The sequence below is a fragment of the Ischnura elegans genome, chromosome 7 (genome assembly GCF_921293095.1).
Source record: "Ischnura elegans chromosome 7, ioIscEleg1.1, whole genome shotgun sequence".
Classification (NCBI taxonomy): domain Eukaryota; kingdom Metazoa; phylum Arthropoda; class Insecta; order Odonata; family Coenagrionidae; genus Ischnura; species Ischnura elegans.
In genome coordinates this window covers 2932775-2951818 of record NC_060252.1, presented here as the reverse complement: position 1 = coordinate 2951818, position 19044 = coordinate 2932775, and the positions used below count along the sequence as shown (strand labels likewise).

The 19044-nt window shown below is 42.5% G+C and overlaps 1 protein-coding gene across 4 annotated transcripts in view; it reads left to right on the top strand.

Annotated features, from left to right (window-relative positions):
• The window catches only part of LOC124162836 (DENN domain-containing protein 5B), a 142252-nt gene that overhangs the window by 16404 nt on the left and 106804 nt on the right, over nt 1-19044 (top strand). For all 4 annotated transcript variants that reach the window (XM_046539506.1, XM_046539504.1, XM_046539505.1 and 1 more), the window contains exons 7-8: nt 10695-10843; nt 18043-18302. In XM_046539506.1, the coding sequence (XP_046395462.1) occupies nt 10695-10843; nt 18043-18302 (409 nt within the window). The remainder of the gene's footprint in view (nt 1-10694; nt 10844-18042; nt 18303-19044) is intronic.

Below are 19044 nucleotides of genomic sequence, written 5' to 3'. Positions count from 1 at the left end.
TGTAAACGATGAGTTCAAAAGTCACTCCGGTGAAACCTGTGGGTTAATATTTTCAATTGTAACTTAATCCAGATGGTACAAAATAAGAGAGTTAACCGTTTCTTATGGTTTTATTACGGAAGAAAATGATAAGTTGCTTATCGTACGCTAAGGAACTTATGTAAGGCAAGGATAAGATTTTAGGGAAGAATAGTTAAGGAATGCAGTCAAATATTGCCTTATTAACGTAACATCCTTATGCTGGATAGACGGCATAACAGCGTACTACACATCCTATGCTGCCTAGAGCTCTGCCGGATATAAATGTAAAGCCCAATAGTGAAATTCAGTGAGTCTTTATGGGAGCTGAACAACTGATGAGAGATTTTCCTGTATATTTAAAATATTTTGACAACTTAAAGTGACTTTCCTCTGAAGATGAAAACCATAGTATGCGAATCTTTTTCTTGTGGTGAAGAGAAAAAAAGTAACTGCCGCAGGAATCGACATTATACCCTAAGATTGGTAGATTGCCGTGCTATCCACTACACCACTACTTCAATTACTTACTATATGAAATTTTCTTATACGACAAAAATTCTGCCAGTCTCTTTCTTATTGTTTCGCTCACGAGCATAAGAACCGAAACAGCAAGTTTTCTCAAGTAATCCAATAAAATATGCTCAGAATAATAGCACTCCCACGATAACACAATACGCTTGCCAGAAAAAAGCTTCGCGGTTCATTCAAATGCAAACCCACTTTTAATCCCATTTATTTAATTACGTAGAACGACAAGACGAGTAAAACAACACACAGGTTGTATGCCAAGGATTTGAATGACAATTAAATTAATTGGGATCAAAAATATAACGTAATAATGGTGTAAAGCGGTACTAAAATCACGAGTCTGTCTCTCGTCAACTCTTTCGTTTAGCCGCTAGAGCGATTGCATTGTCTTCGCTAGCGAAAATCGCTCTTGGCGAATGTTTACGTTCGCCATATGCTCGCCAGACGGAACGAGAATAGCTTTTTCGTCGCCAGAGACACGAAGCGAAGCATATCTGGCGAAATAGCTAGCGAATGAAAATGAAAATAGGAATGCATACGCCGTTCCCCAATCTTTTCGACAAATCGCGTTAGCTATAGCTAGAAAGAACCAGAATCATGCCCCTGGTGCTTCTTTTGCTGTGGTAGCACTGGGGTAGTTCTTTCTGATCTCCATAGGTGGCTGCATTTCATGTCTAATTTTTGTGTTAAAATACTTTAATATTGTTCAATTTGTTGTAACTTTGTTTATTTTATAATTGTGTTTCTGTAGTGATTCTCAATTTTTCTTTTTTGAAATTATCCTCAGTTAACACTAGTAATGAGTAAGGGAGAGTGGGCCACCATGAGACAAAATCACTTCATCATTTTTCATATGTTTTCCTATTGTTGTAATTAGTGATGGGTCGATTCCAAAATTTTATCGATTCCGATCCCGATTCCGATTCTGACATTTCGATTCCGATTCTACCGATACCGATTCCATCGATTCTGGTGCCATAGGCTCCAAGAAAAATATCACTTAATTCCAGGCAACAAGAAAACCACTTTTAAAAATATTACGCTGTGAAAGAGTCAGTTGACAAAAGCATCTTTCATATCAGCACAATGTAATTAAAATATAATAGCTAAATTTCAAAACAGAACATACCTGAAAAGTGGTGTTACATGATAGGTATTACTTTAGAATATTGGCACTCATAATATGTATCCAAACTACAAGGGTGAGCCCTGAGTACAGAAATTTTCATAGCAGTAATAAAGATTACATACTACGTATATGAATCATGTAATATTTGGCCCTTTCAAATTCTCAAGCAGAAAAACCAATTATTCTACATGCTCAGCCAGCAAGTTTTGACGTCTGCGTGTTACAATATTACTGCCTGCAGAAAATTACCTTTTGCTACACACTTTTGTGATTAGGCAAGTACTTTCCTACCAAAATTGAAAGATTTCTGAGACTTTGGAATTTTTATTAAAAATATTATCAACGATTTTTTTGGACCTTGAATCTCCATGGAATTCAAGTGGACGAAGCAAACGAACTATAGAACTAAACTTTAGTTTTGTAGAGCCAAAAATATTCTATACTTCTCACGTCATTTAATCAACCTTAAAATCTCTTGCTTTTTTAAGTTCAAGAGAGAAACTAAATGCTACAAATGAATATCACATCGGACGGACGCAGAAATAAAAAAAGGCTAAAAGAGCCTTGTGATGTGAAAACTCCCCCTTCCGCACGACTCACCTCGGCGAAGGTGGAAAGGGAAAAAGGGTATCGGTTGTTGTCTCTCGCGGAAACAGTTCATTTTTCTCTCTCTTAAGCATGCTGACGTAATCTCTTCACTTTACTTCAATACCCGAGGTATATTTCTTATGCGTGGGATGGTTCCGAAAAATATCCAATCCTTAGTATTTTCACTCGTGTAATACGCTAAATGTTCTAGTCGATCTACACATAATCCTTTTTAACATCCTCATTTTAGTGTTTTAAGTCAATGAAGACGATTATCCATGCTTTAAATGACGATTTTCAAGACTTATGTTTTAAAAAACTTGAAAAATCTGCCTCAGATACCGAGCCTTATAGTTTTGCGGCGTGTAGCTCAGCCTCGACGCGCGATTGAAAAATCGCTCTTATTTCCTTCCCCGCAAACTTTTTTTCCAAGATTTATAATTAGTTCTCTTTAGAAATCTCTACTTTATACTGTGGTTCAAATTTTCCGAGTTATATTTTTCGTAAATGAATGATAATGTCTACTTTATGTCAAATTTCACGTGAAAAACGGGTCGGCCATTTTGCGATGTAAAACCAGACAGATGAGAGCCAAAATCTTCAAAAGTCATTGAAAGTATAGGCAAAGCACCAGATCAAAGGAATATTGCGTTTTTTATTCCATAAAACTCATTAGATTAGATTAGATTAGTTTATGCGGTGGGGGATCAGCTCCCAGGGCACTTAGACCTATAGGTCCATTGTGCTAATCACCGATAATGGATCATCCATAGAGGCCAATGTCCTTAACGAAGGACAAAAGGTCCCCAATGGGAAGATCTCTTACTTCCTTGGGCTCTATAAAAGGTGACCCCAGGTGTCTATATCGAGTCCTCATGATTGCGGGACACTCGCATATTAGATGAGTTGTTGTTTCTTCTTCCATCTCACACCATCTACACCTATCTGAGTCTGTTATCCCCAGCAGGTGCATATGTCTCATTACGTGATAGTGACCCGTAAGCAGGCCTACTACCGTCCGCACTTGACTTCTGTTCATAAGAAGAAGTCTTCTCTCGAGTCTAGGAGAGATCTCTCCTATAAGGGTTTTTGCCTGACGTAAACCCGGTGTTTCCCGCCAGATCTTTAGGTGTTGGGTTGCTCCCCACACTTCAATTGCAGCCATCCCAATTGATGGGGCAACTGGCACAATTGGTTCTGGGCCAATTGGATTCTGTTCAGCGCCGGCCTTTGCCAGTTTATCTGCCTTCTCGTTTCCGGTAATACCTGAATGTCCCGGTACCCAGAAAAGTTCTATTTTGCAATGGCTGCCCAAAATATTGAGTGCATTATAGCATTCAGCCAATAGCTTGGACCTGCACCAAGGTGAGTTCAGGGCTTTTAGAGCAGCCTGACTGTCAGTGCATATATGGATTTGTCTCTTGTAGAGACCTGTCTCCTCAATAGCGTGCACACAGGTTAGGATAGCAAAAATTTCTGCCTGAAACACTGTGGCCTATCTTCCTAGGGGAACATGTATGCTCCTAGGGGGGGATTGGCTGTAAACGCCTGCCCCTGCTTTCCCTTCTTTCATGGAGCCATCGGTGAACCACACTTGGGCTCCATTATGAAGGGCTTTCCCCTCTTCTTTTGCCCAGCATTCCCTGTTTGGGAAATGGGTTTTAAAAAGAGGCGGTGAAGAATTGAACGTCGCCATCATGGAATCCGACCCCATCTCAAAAATGGTGCTAGACTCCCTCAGTCCCGTCCACAGTTGTCTGTGTCCAGAGAAATTTCCTCTGTCGTACCACATACCTAGATTTCTCAATCTGTATAACGTGGCTCTTGCATGAACCTCTACTTCCACATGAAGTGGGGGGAGGTTCAGCAGAGTTTCCATCGCCAAGGTTGCAGTCGTCCTCATTGCTCCTGTTATGCCCATACAGGCCATTCTTTGTAGGTGGTTAAGCTTGTTCCTAACAGTAATTTGTTTGGTCTTTTTCCACCATACAATTGAGCAGTGGAGGAAACTAGGTTTCACCACTACATTGTATAGCCAGCTAATGGCTCTGGGTTGAAGGCCCCATGATTTACCAAGGGCTCTTCTACATGTCCATAATGAGGCACATGCTTTTTTGAGTTTCCTATCCTTGTGCTCTCTCCAGTTGAGCTTGGAATCTAGAGTGACTCCAAGATATTTGACCGATGAGGACGGTGTTAGTCTCTTTCCCAAAGGTAGGGGGAAGTGAATCCCTCTCTCTTCCTTTTCTTAGTGAAGAGAACAAGATTGGTCTTCTCTGGATTAACAGAGAGTCCTGTTTCGGAACACCACTGGGCTGTTTTGTCCAGGGCTTTCTGCAAAAGCTCACATACTGTGTCTAGGAATCTGCCTGAAACCAAGATCACGATATCATCAGCGTATCCTTGTGTGAATACACCGGTATTGTGGAGGTTTGACAGCAGACTGTCGACTACCATATTCCATAGTAATGGGGACAACACCCCACCCTGTGGACACCCTCTTGTCACAGTCACCGTCAGCGAGCTCCCTCCAAGACGGGCGGTAACAGTTCTTTGCTCAAGCATGTATCTGATCCATCTCACAATGTGTGTATGGATTCCATGCCTGTCCGCTGCCAGGCAGATTTGTTCAAAGGATGTATTGTTGAAGGCTCCTTCTATATCTAGAAACGCTCCAAACTCATACAAACCATGTTCCAGTACGTTCTCTATCCTACAGACTAGGTTGTGGAGTGCAGTTTCCACAGACCTGCCCTTCTGGTAGGCGTGCTGATGCGGATGCAGAGGATGGTCCCTAAGGGGACCATCTCTGATATATCTGTCAACTATCTTCTCCAGCGTTTTCAGCAGGAAAGACATTAGGCTAATGCCCCTAAATGAGCTGGCCAAAGTGTAGTCCGTCTTCCCTGGTTTTGGGATAAAGACAACTTTGGTAGCTCTCCACTTCTTTGGGATATACCCATATGCAAGACAGGAGCGGAATATCCTTACCATGGGGAGTAATACCAGCTCCTGTCCCTCTTGTAAAAGTGCCGGGAAAATTCCATCTTCGCCGGCCGATTTGTAAGGGCTAAAACTCATTATAGCCCATCTAGTTACTTCATATTTAACGATGCTGGAGGCCAGTCTCCAGTCCGTCACAGCCGGACGGGTGGGAGGCTTCCATTGTTGCATCTCCTCCGACTCTTTGGAGCCTGGAAAGTGAGTCTCCAACAGAAGTTTTAATGCTTCCTTGTCAGAAGACGTATATTCTCCCGAGGGAAGCAAAAGAGACCCTACTCCGGCTTCTGGGTCTTTTGCAATGATTTTATGAAATCTTGAGAGTTGTGGAACTGACTCCACATTCTCGCAAAAGCGCCTCCAAGACTTCTTTTTTGAGCTTTTGATCGCTGATTTGTACCTACGTTGGGTGTCCTTAAAGGTTTCCCAATCTTGCGGCAAACTGGTTCTCTTTGCTTTATTAAAGAGTTTTCTTGTCTCCTTTCGGAGACTTTCTAACTCTGCTCCCCACCAGGGTGGATTACCACTCTCTTTCCTGGTTCTTAACGGGCAGCTGATCTCGTAAGAGGTGATGATGCACTTCTGCAGATGTTCCGCAGCAGCATCAATCTCCTCCACTTTGTTGAATTTGTTAGGAATAGTCTGTGACAGGCTATCCCTTAAATAGTCTCGGTACATTACCCAGTTCATGCTCCTAGGATTCCGGTATGTGGTTCGCTTTTCAGCGGCGAGCATAAGTGTGAAGAGAATATGCCTGTGGTCTGACAGTGAGACCTCGTTGGATACTCTCCATTCACCCACTGAGCTTACCAGTGTATTGGTGCAAAAAGTAATGTCTAGCACCTCCTCCCTCAAACTGTTTGAGAATGTGGGTGAGGAGCCCCTGTTGAGCACCTGGAGGTTAGTTGCCATGAGGTATTCCACTAGGGCTCTGCCTCTATCGTTGGAGTCACTGCTCCCCCACACAAAATGATGTGAGTTAGCATCACACCCCACTAGTAATTCTAGACCATTAGATCTGCAATAACTTACCAACCTCTCCAACTCCGCAGTCGGCGGCAGCTCCGGAGAGTCATATGGTAGGTAGGAGGAACAGGTAACAATCCTCCTCATGTTGGCACCAGTCCCCAGAGTCAGCAGGACTGCCGTCTGGTCCCTGGAGGTAAATTGTGGTAAGAGCATGGCTCTCAACCCATTAACAAAGACACATGTCCTTGGTCTATCAGCATTGGTACAATGAAACATTTTACCAGATGTTGTACTCAAGCCTCTGACCCTACCTTGGAAAGCCCATGGTTCTTGGATCAGAGCAACATTGACCTTACCTTCATAAAGGATCCTTTGCAGGACCCCTGAGGCGGCCTTGGAGTGTTGGAGATTGGCCTGAAGCATAGTGATGCCTGCCATGACTATTTCTCCACTCCCTCCTTGCTGGTTGAGGCAGCTTCTTCATCAGGGGGTTTCGGTTTATCCGTCCCCCCTGCAGTCCCCAGGAAAGCAACCTCAACTTTGCTAAGGCCGATATGCCTTTGAAAGTTGGGGCCCGATATGATGTCGGCAGATGGCTCATCGACACCCAAAATGAATCGGGTGCCCTTTGCAAGCACCTGCCTGTCATACGTCCTCCAAAGGCTGATGTTAAGCCCAGGATTGACGCGTTTAAGTCGCTCTTGAAGAGGCTTGACCTCTGGCCTGCTGTGTCCTGGGACCCAGACCATCAGTCTCCTCCTCTTTATGAGGGTGTCCACCTCAACACATTTACAGACGATCCCTTCTACAGGTCCCATCTGTTCCGTGGCGGTCACCAGCCACGACGCTGAAAGATCGTTGCAGCAGGCAACCTCCATGGCACCATTGATGAGCCTGGTGCCCATAAAGATCGGGAGCTCCTGGCCCTCTGGGACAGCGTCCCAGAGTTTTTCCAATCGCCCCTCGATCTCCGCAATCCATTCCTCCGTCACCACCCCTGTCGGGTAGTTGTGAGGAACGATGGCCATCCTCTTGAGGTCCTTGGTGACCTCAGCATATGAGGGTTTAACCCTCTTATTATCTCTCGCCTCGCCGGAAGGAGTGTTGCCAGGGGTTCGGCTCCGTTTTGCCGCGGCCTTCGGGGTCTCCGCACCTACCGCACCCCGCTCATGGCCCCTGCTGGGTACATTGTCCCCAGCAGTACACCCTTTCGCAGGGGGGGGCGCAGATCCTCCGGCAGCCTTAGCAGCCCTTTGCCTCTCCCTCTTCCGCAACCTCTTATTCCTCTTGGCGGAAATCTTGCTCTCTGTGAAGAGCCTCCTCATGTCAGAGGCCACACTCCCTAATGTGGAAGCACCAGAGTCGGACTCCACTGTCATGGGAGTATGAGGCGTCTCTTTAAGTGTTGACTCCGAGGAGTCTGATAATAAGCCCTCCTCCTCCCCCGAGGGGTTGGAAGTAGGGCCAGCTTTGGTGGGGATCCCCGAAGGGCCCCCCTTTGTCAGGGCGGTTGAGTTGCTCCCGTCTCGATCCCCACAGGGGCTCATCAACAGGGCCTCCTCCTCCTGCCCAGATAGAGACAGAGACTGCCTTGCGGCAGCCTCCGATGAGGTTTTAGATTTTGGTTTAATATCCATAAAAATCCCACGAGTAGCTAGGGAAATAAAGGTCCTGCCCATACAGAGCCCCGCTTGTATGAGTAAGGCTAAATAAAACCGGAGGTCGCCTGGCTTCCGGAGTCGCCCCTGCTAGAGACTTCTCACCCTCCGCCCCACCTCACGTGGTCACCTTGGCGCAGGGGCCCACCGTAGTGAAGGGAGCAGTTTATCGTCCAGCCAGGTCTAGATCCGTCATGTTCTGCGAAAAACCAGGGGCACCTCGTGGAGGATGTGGCTCTACACCACGCATGACGGTCTTGGCAGGCAGCAAGTCCAAAGGCCCGCTAGCCTGCCCTAGGATCACTTATCCTTCGCCCCCAAGACTAGAGAAAGTATGAATTTAGAAATCAAGAAGGAAAAAAATTGCTAACTATATTTTTACAGTAACTGCTGTTAATTTTTTACTTAATTGTACCAGAAATGCAAAATCCTTTACCACATTCCTCTATTTTTTTCTGTGTGTACCATGTGTCATTGTTTTTAGGGTTTAGGGTTCAACAGTGAAAACCATTAAAACTCACATGGCGAGAGAGACATATTTACTGTGTTGGGACTGCCATTTTGGCTGACAAATAAGTACCTAGCAAGGTGGAGCTGATACCACCTACCTGTCATTAGTGAAACTATATCAAAACCATGTCATTGCTTTCTTGAAATGGATAAGTAAGACCTCAACTTGTTTCTATATGTTCTATATGTTCACAGCTGCTGGAGTCATTATGATGTTATTTTTCTCTTGGCCCATTTGTTTTCTGAAAAGGTTTCAGTGTTATTAATTCATGTATTTGTCTTTAGTGTATGCTCAACATTCTGGATGAACCGAATTATTTAAATGAAATGGTTAGTAAAATTACATTAATATGTATCTATCACGTATATTATTACTGGCTAAGACATCACCCTAGGAACCCAATATGCTGGATTACAGTGTGTTTAAGACTTAGAGTGCAGAAAGTTTTAAGAATCGTGTGTATGTCTCTACACCTGCAGTACTGGTAGCTTGCGATCAGCTGTGTGAGAGAGTGAGAGAGATGGTCAATGAAAGAAATGCAATGGAGAGACAAAGAGTGAACAAACTCGACTTTTAGTATGAAAAATTCCATTTCTTCGTCTAAGTACCTATTTACCACCAATGTGTGAGCCATTTGAATTCTAAATATGAATGAGCTGCAGAAAACTCGAAGATAATTCCACAGTAGGGTGCCTTTCTAGGAGGTCAATTCCTTTTAAGTAGCTGCCCATAAATAATGGAGTGAATGACCTAATTACCACAATATACTTTTTTTTAATTTTTTGGGAGTTTATTAATATTAATCCTGTTGATAATTGACATTGAGAACTGCTGGTACTTTTACTTGATTCCAGAGTTCTTTAATTTCAATTGCTTGGAATGCACTTTTGAATTTCAATACTGTATTTTTTCAAATTCATCTAGCTTTGGTTGGATTCGCATTTCTATATGTTAATTAAGGTTCATTTTTCTACCTTGTTTTGTATATTTGCATGTATGTTGATGGTAATTTTGGTTTAGTTCTGTCTGTTATCATGACCCAGTGCCAATATCTTTGATACCGTTAATTTCTGCCTTTACTTCTTTGAACCATGATGAATCGTTTTCAGAAACAACCTCATACAGGGTCCGTTCAACAAGTATCGGGACTGGTTCTCTGTAGCCTCAACAATGCGTTGGATCAGGGGTCCGACTTGTTGGCTCGTTAGAGGGGTCCCACACCACTCCGGCGCACTTCAGTTCAGTCACCTCGGGGCATGTGTTGAGACAGCACGTTGATTGTTATGACGTGTGATTTTTTGTGGTGTCGTTGCTTCCCAGCATGGAGCCCACTGTCGAGCAACGCTACGCTGTGAAGTTTTGAGTTAAACCCCGGAAATCCACGTCAGAGACCCTTGATTTCATCAAACAGGCTTTTGGGGATGATTCCTTAAGCTGCATAAGAGTTATTGACTGGCACAAAATGTTTAAGGAAGGCCGGGAGCTCATCAAAGACGAGTACCGTGTCGGACGCCCGACGACCGCTCGATCCGATGCTCAGGCGGACAAAGTGAACTCTCTGGCCTTGGACTCTGACAGGCATTTAACCATTGCCCTTATCAGTGAGGAGACTGGCCTTTCAGTTGTAACCGTCCACACCATTGTAACAGAGGATTTTGCAATGAGGAAATGTGTGCAAAGCTGGTGTGAAATGGTGTAACGAGCGTGTAATCAGCCATTGCCAAGAATTGGGAGCTTCACCATGACATTGCGCCGTGCCACAGTGCAATTGTTGTGTGGCAGCTGCTAGCGAAATTGGGCGTGGTGACGTTGCCTCATCCCCCCTACAGCTCAAGGATATCGGTTTGACTCCATTGAGGTGGTTTGAGCGGCGACGACAAAGTCTCTCAACAGTATTCCGGAAACCGACTTCCAGCGGGCTTTCGACGAGTGGCAGACGTGCTGAACTAAGTTTATCAAAGCAGGATGAATGTATTATGAAGATTATTATGTAAATAATATGATAACTGCAGTAAATTTTGAATTTTGGAACCAGCCTCGATTATTTATTGAATGGACCCTGGATACTGTTTGCCTAACTTTGACTTATCTTGCTGAAACTTTTGTGTCATCTTGTGTAGTTATGTACGGCCAGTGCACTGAATCCTGGTATTCTTATGTATGTTTCCTGGTCACGTTGTATTATTCTCATCTAATATTGCTGTACATTTCTTAAATAATGTACTTCCTATAAATTTTGCTTTCTTCTCCTGGATGACCATCTTAAATCCCTCCATTATCCTTGTTGCAGGCAAACCTGTGTTTTGTGGACATAGACAACCATGTGATTCAGCTGCCTGAAGATGTGCCCTTGTTCCCTCAGCAGCATGAGTTTATCTCCGAGATATACGATCTGCTGGTGCAGTACGACCTCCCCCCAGGCGACCCCACTCCACAACAGTGAGTCTGCTTTAGAAACCCTTGAGAGGAGATTTTCTGCTAGCCCCTCATATGTACCACTCTTCCTTAAGTATGGCTGCAAAACAAAAGATTTGGGTGGAACCTCGATCTATCATTTTTCAAGAGGATGGACGAAAAAAACAATGAATGTGGGGAAACGATTAACCTGGGGAGTTATAAGGACCTATTTTTTACTACATTCTGATAATATTAGATTGATTGGTTGTGTAGTTTCCAAGATACAGGCTGTGACATAAATGTCACATTGGGCGGATCTGTTGCTTTTGGTGCAAGGTAATCTTTCTCTTTAAGACTTCATTTAAATGATCAAAAACACTGGATACACGCATTTATTTTGCACAAATCATTATTTATGTACGCTATTGACAAGTTTTTATTTGAATTTAAAGTATGTCATTAAAAATTTAGCAATAATTTTCAGTGTCCATGATTTTTCGATTAAAAGTGTGATGTTTTTAAATTATAAATTTTATGGATTTTTTCAATGTTTTTTCACAATTAGGGGTATATTTAAATTAACAATATTTATATTTCAAAATTGTCCAATACATACATTAGAAAAAATCATTTTTAATTCTCATAAGCTTTTGTCAGGAGTGTTATGAAATTTCAGAACCTTGAATTGTCACAATCATTGGATTAGTTTAAGATTTAAGATCATAAGATTAGTTTAAGATTAATTTCAGAACCTTGAATTGTCACAATCATTGGATTAGTTTAAGATTTAAGATCATAAGATTAGTTTAAGATTAATTTCAGAACCTTGAATTGTCACAATCATTGGATTAGTTTAAGGGACATTTAAATAATATTTTTACAAGGCAAATAAGTAAAGCGGTTAAAAATGCATTTCCCTAATTTTGGAAAATACATGGAACAAGTACATGTTTGAAAAATATTCTCGCTACACATATAAGTATAATATAACATAAAATTGAATGAAATATGAATCAGTTTGTTTCGAATGAACTAAAGATTGATTTAGAGTTGAATGCCGACATATACATATTATTTTGAGTGGTTAGCAGAAAAGCTATATTTGCCCATGTTACATGTTACATTTACCATGTGGTTGAAAGAAATATTCTCGTGCACGGCGACGCCAACTTTTGTTTGGAATAACGAAGACTAAATGATCATTACCAACATAACATATTTCATTGGCTGCGTCTGATGAAAATGAAGTAGTGAGGAGGCTATACATCGCTTGGCATCAATATATGACCAGTTATGATTGCATTATTGAACTCTAATGGTGACATGCAAGGACCAGATTTCAGCTCTAGCTGCCAAGCGTTGGAAACAGCTACATCCAAACCCCAAGGAAAAATACTCCACCACCATTTTATTCCACGAATCTTACATCTGCAATGTTTTGGTCCATATGCTCTGTGCTACCCATATTTTTATTGTACTCCCAAAACATATTCTGCTGGGTTACCTATTTTCTCCTCTTTTCTATTCTGAAGTAATGGTCAACTTTTTTCATTGGGTAGGCACCATGACAAGTCAAGGCAATGTTGACATCCAGAAAATCCACCCATCTTGCAACTGTAACTTCATCAACATCACTTTAAAAATACCTTATAAGCGCATATAAGAGGCACACCTTTTTTCCCAGAAATTGCAGTTGAAAATGAGGGTGCGCCTCTTACACAAGCTTCTTATCAAGCGGCAGGCAGGGGAGTTTCTCCCTTAGTGATGTATTATTAAAATGGTCCTGTTTGCTTTTCTTACTTGTAGGCATTGTGCTGTCACGTCGGTACCTCTAGAGGTGAACATGGAAAAGATCGCGTGGGATTTTTCGCTCCGGAGGGTGCCGTAAATTAACTGCTACGAGTGGGGTCCTGCGGCTGCCATTTATACTGCAAATAGGAATCGCATATCAAACTTTGAGAAATGTGTAGTTTTGAAGGACAATACCTGGTTAATAGTCAATATATTTCTTGCAGAGTAATTTCCATTATGCTGAGGGCCTGATTTTTCAAAAATCGTCTTCAGGTGCTATTATAAGGGTTATTGCAATTGAAAATTATATTGGTGTCAAAACCTGCGATTTAAAAAATTCAAACGAGAGTGTACATTGTTGGACTAAATGGTGGATAGAAGAAATCAGGAATGCTTATAAGTGAAGAGCGCTGAAGGAGGGGTTGAGGAGAAGGAGCGCACTCCTTCTGTCTTTCAAACAACTTACTAGCAAAGGAGCAAGGGAAGAACACGTCTGATCTTGCATGTGACGTCGTTGCCTTCAAAGCGAAGGGGCGAAGGCGCAGGAATGTGATATACGTAGTTAGAGTTGCCTGAAGTTTCCAGTCCGTCTCGTTTTATATAAATGTGCTAATACTATGCTAGTTTCTCCCGAAATTGTGCTGTTTGGACTATTTGTGAAGTGAATACCTACATATCTCCGAGTGCCATGCATATCGTGTAAATTTAGCTGAAAAATTGCCGTGTAAACTTTTAGTATTGAAAGAGAAAATTTTGATAACTGTGGAAAGTTCAGGAATACATCTGCAACACTGCGTGATAGGATAAAAATGGGATGGGATAGGATAAAATGAGCTTCTTTGTTTTGAGAAGCAAGGGACAGTGAGAGGTGTGAATGTTGTTGTCAGTACTTTTTCTCCTGATAATGTTTGTTTGTTCTCCTGATAATTGTTTGCGGTTGTTTGAATTTTATTTAAACCTTATTCACCGAATGTCAAGTGGAGCTGACCAGCATTTTCAAACACAGAAGGCCTAACGTCGGCTATATCTGGCTTGGATATTTCAATGCAATTTCAACAGCAACAAAATTCAACCTGAGTTTATGTTTTTTCATGAAGGTTCATGCTAATGATTATCCAAACATCAGTGATGAATATTGCTGGCAGTAGTTTTCAACAGGTTAATGATCCACAATATTTCGCCTGACATTGCATGCATGTTCCAAAAAGAGGGGAAATAAACAACTATTGTATGTGTTGCAGGGTTGCCTACATCCAAGTAACGGATCTATTCACCGGAAATATTGTTAACATGGAATGTGTTTGGTCCAAAGCATTCCGAATTATTGATATGCTACTGTATTCCATCCCATTTCAGATAATTTCTTAAATGGGGAGTATCTCTATTCTGTTAAATGTAATACGGTAGAAGATGTCATTGCCCTCTCCGAGACATGGCTAAATTCATCCATTAGTGACAGTGAATTGTCCTTTTCTAGCACCCATACTGTATATCGCCGAGACAGACCATCGAGAGGGGGAGGAGTCCTTCTCGCAATTAATTCAGCTTATCAGTCCAAGCGACGGAGAGATTTAGAGACAGGATGTGAAATAGTTTGAAGTGAATTGTCTCTCTGTTCTCATAAATATCCCAAGAGTAAGTCGAGTAAAACACTCATTGGTTGTTTTTATCGCCCTCCAGCAAGTGACTCAATTGTATTAGAAAAGTGTTTTGACTCTGTGCTAAAAGCTGTTAACATCGGCAACGTGATTCTGATTGGTGATTTTAACTTGTCTATTCACTGGGACTCACCCACCTCAGGCTCACCGCTCAATTCCCATGATGATCACTTCATTAATGCACTCCGCTTATCGCAGTTTAATCTTCATGCCACCAGAAACCTGGCAACATTGGATTTCCTCATTTCCTCAGTCCCCCCCATCTATCACCCCTGGCCGAAACATTCTCGACTCCGACCACGAGCCCCTCGACGCTACGTTTTGTTTCCAAGGCCCTCGGAATCGCCGTGGGGCGCCCTCCAGACCCCACAAACCCTTCCCTGCTTGGTCGAAGGTTTCTTGGAACGACCTCAACCGCACACTCGTGTTAATCCCTTGGTCTATCCTCAGCTCATTGTCTCCGGACGAAGCAGTGGACTTCTTCTACTCCGTTATCGACAGTGCCATAAAAGAATTTGTTCCTTTTGTGACCCCAAGGACTAAAAGATTCCCTTCGTGGTTCAAGCCCGACACAATTCATACCCTTGGGAACAAAAATCGAGCTTGGTATCTATATAGAGACTACCCCAGTGAAAACACCTACAAAGTGTTCTCGGACCTTCGTCGCATGTCTAAATCCCTAATATGCCGTGACTATAAGGAAAATATCTCTGAACTGTCTTCCTCCATAACCTCAGATCCAAAAAAATTCTGAACCTTTCTCAATAAACGCCATAATATCCCTCGAATTCCCGATGCTGTGTCACTCAAAAATTCCTGTGCCGTTGGAATAGACAGACCAAACTTCTTTCTCGAATATTTCACCGGAAGTCAAGCACCGACGTCAAATTTCACACTTACAGACGACTTTTCCCTCTCCCCTGTCAACAGCCACTGCCTCTCAGAAATTCGGACAGATCCCAAGGAAGTTGCAAAATATCTATCTAAGATTCCCCTCTGCCGCTCACCTGGCCCTGATGGTCTCAGTCCTATATTCGTTCGCAACTGTGCTCAGAGTCTCTCAGTTCCCATTGCCCTCCTTTTAAATCGCTGCTTCCACTTTGGCATATTTTTCTCACAATGGAAAATAGCTAATGTTATTCCTATCCATAAAACTGGCCCTAAATATGACGTCTCTAATTATCAGCCCATCTCAATACTTCCCGTTCTTGGCCGAAAAGTCCCAACTTGACGCCATCTTTCTTGACTTTTCCAAAGCCTTCGACACCCTAAACCATAAACTTCTCCTGCATAAACTCGCCTCCCGCTTTAATATCCATGGCAACTTCCTCAGTCTCTTGTCCAGTTTCCTCCGTGACAGATCCCAAAGAGTAATACTCGCTGGTATCTCATCTTCCTGGTCTAACGTTACCTCCGGAGTGCCTCAAGGTAGCGTTCTTGGACCTTACCTCTTCAACCTATTTATTGATGACCTTGCCCCCATTGTCCGTTCTTCCCAAGTCAATACATTACTCTATGCTGATGACTGCAAACTATTTAAAAAGATAAATAATCTCGCAGACTGTAATATGCTACAGGATGCCGTAAAAAAGACCACAGAGTGGTGCATTCTCTGGAGGCTGCAATTGAACTTTAAAAAGTGCACCACAATGACAATATCTGCAAAGAAAAATCCTATCCTTTTTGATTATTCAATTAACTCCTTGCCTCTTAATCGTGTGTCATCCATGAAAGATCTTGGAATCATTGTGGACCAAAAACTTCTGTTCTCTGAACACATTCATGCGATCAAATCTAAAGCCATGTCACTCTTAGGACTACTCTACCGGTTCACGGATATCTCCAGTACTAAGGCACTCCAATCCTACTTCTCAACCATAGTTCTTCCGGTGATCAACTATTGCTCCCCAATTTGGTCAATGTCTGCCCCCACTAATCTTGCCACCCTTAACAGTGTTACAACTTTTTTTGCAAAAATTGTAAAATTTAGAAACCCAAATCTCCGCGAGTCACCTACTAGTGCAGTTTTATCCTCTTATCCGTCCCTAGTTTATCCCTTCTCCGACTTCAATCAGACATCAAATTCATTTATAATACCCTTAACTCCCACTTCGACAGTCCTGACATTGTTTCCTTCCTCAACATTAGAGTACCTTCCCGCCACACCCGATCTACTTCTTTACTCCACATCCCTACACCCAGGCTATCTGTAATTAAGCGCTCTCTTTTCCATAGGCTTTCCCTTTTATTGAATACTCTACCCAGTGTTATTGATCCGTTTGGTCTGACACTTAAAAATTTTACTCATCGGGCATTAACATATTTATCGCATAAATGACTAGATAGCCGGATAAATGTTTGTTTTTTCTTTTTTTATTCTATTTAAATTTGTAATCAAACCATTATTCTTTAATTATTTAATATTTGTTGTTATAAGTGCACTTTAAATTGGCAGTATTGCTGTATGTGTATCTCTTTATTGAAATAAAATAAAAAAAAAAGATCAATCTGTGCGGTGGTGCATCTTCTTTGGCATTCTTCCGCTAATGCAGCACCAAGCCAAGGGATTTGTCTTCTTGTTATGGTCACTCTCCCCCCCCTTCTGACCCCAATACACCTTTTTGTATTACATCCAATATGTATAATGGTGCCAAGTCAGTCCTAAATCACCACGACTCAGTTTACCGAGGGCAGCTACTACAATGTTCTTCTGGGAATGTTTTCCATTGATGGCTAACACCCCGGCAAACTCTACTCTCAGATTGCAGTCGAATGTCATACTCTGTTCATTTTATCTCTGCGGGTGAGCTGGTGTGGCCAAAGCAAGTGGAGACGAGGGGAGGGAAAGTTTCTCGACGCATGACTTTGTCTTTGCCAATCAGCAAACAGTAGGGGTGGCCTCATTGAGTCGCTCTCAGACCTTCGCCAAGTGAACATCGTGAATCTGCTCGTGGAGCAGTATTGCCAAACCTCACACGTTTTCCTTGTATGTGACTAATTGTAAGTATGCCTTCCACCAACTGTGCCTGATTCGGCTCAATGTCATGGGCTTCTGTGAAAGGATTATCCCCAATGTCTTCCAAATGAGTAGGTACATTGTCTCGGCGCCGTGGTCAAAACACCTGTGGCCACGTATGACTCACATGTTTTCAGTGACAAAGTTGGGTGGCTGTGTACATTTGGCAACACTATGTTCGCTCCTCTCCCTCTCTCGGTACTACCCCTCCACCCCAAATCAGCGAAGCCATCGGAGAGTGTCTGGGCTCTCATGAAATCTCACCTGCAGACATAAAGTGAATAGATTATTGACCAATTTTGCCGTTTGTCCATTTTTTCCCGTTACAAAAAAGAAGGCCCAATATTTATTGCGCAGCTCACCTGAAAATCCTTTCTTTGACTCATTAAAGGTCAATGTCCACAAAGGAAAAATTTTAATTCAACCAGATGTAATTGATGAAAAATTTTTATTGTTGCTTGTGACATGTTTTACTGTCTTAAAATTGTATTTTTTATCCATAAGAAGTTGTGACAATCACTGAAGTTTCAGAAACCTCAAAACAATGGCAGGATCTTATTTAGTAGTTAAAATTTTTACTATTGATTCACCTTTGTTATTATAGCATTTTACAAACATGTCTAGATCATTGTTTTTGAACTGTTTAAAAATATTTTCTCAGTACATTAAATATCTATTTTGAAGAACGGCTCCTCATGTAGTATCTGAAACTTCAAGTGCAATGCAGTCAGGTTGGTGAAGATGTGTGATGGCATGTGCTTGTTTGCTTGCTGCAGGTCGGAATGTGGAGGCGGGAAGGCGTGCCATCGCCACAAGCGCCGATCAAGGCGCAAGCACTCGCATGACTCGGATTCCGCCTCTTCCTCCCCCACTCACCTCCCTCCCACCGCCCTGCGGCGCTCCACGCGGCGCAGCAGCGCAGCCAAGAGCAGGGCAGACAGCGCAGCAGAGGCGATGGTGCGCTCAGCCACAGGCACGACGGGTGCGGACGCCTCGGAAACACTGCGCCGTGTACTCGCCATTGCCAACAACGCACGTGAGTCTCTTTCTCTCGTTCTTTCCCCTTCACGCAGAAGCCCTCTCAAATTACTCCCCTCTCTCTCTCTCTCCCTTCCTCCTCTCGCCTCCTGCTAATCAACCATGTGTGCTCAAAAAACGTGAAATGCTTGGGGTGGCTTAGATTTTGTCCTTCCTCTACGCTCTTAGGAGCACTAAATCCAAATCAAAAGTTTATTCTAGGGATGGGTCGAATAGTAGATTTCTCGAATTCGAATATCGAATTCGAATATTAAATCATTGCTCGAATACTCGAATACCTCGAATTTTGAATACCTCGAATACTAAACGATGAATGTGAAAATGTTTGACTAGGTCACCTATGCAGCAGGAAACCCAAGATTTTGGCGAGTAATTGTGATTGCCTTTAAAGGATTCAAACAGGAATTTAGCTGATTAATGGAATATTTTAATTTTATGTAAACAATAGGGTAGTTTCCTTCATTAAAGAAAATGAAAGGTATTGATTGTGATTCGTTACCCACCATTAGTGTATTCATAATATACAAATTATTTCGTTCTAGAAATACCAGTTTAGACTAATGGCAATGTTCAATTTTACCTCATCTGAAAAAGGCCAGATTGGCGCCTATGCGATGCCACTCCACGTGACATCACAGGGACCTAGTTTCTACACGAGAGGATCGGAGTTTTACATCGTCTGAAGTTACCAATGCATGCATGAGGCACAGAGCTCAGGGAAACATGTCTTAATAATCACA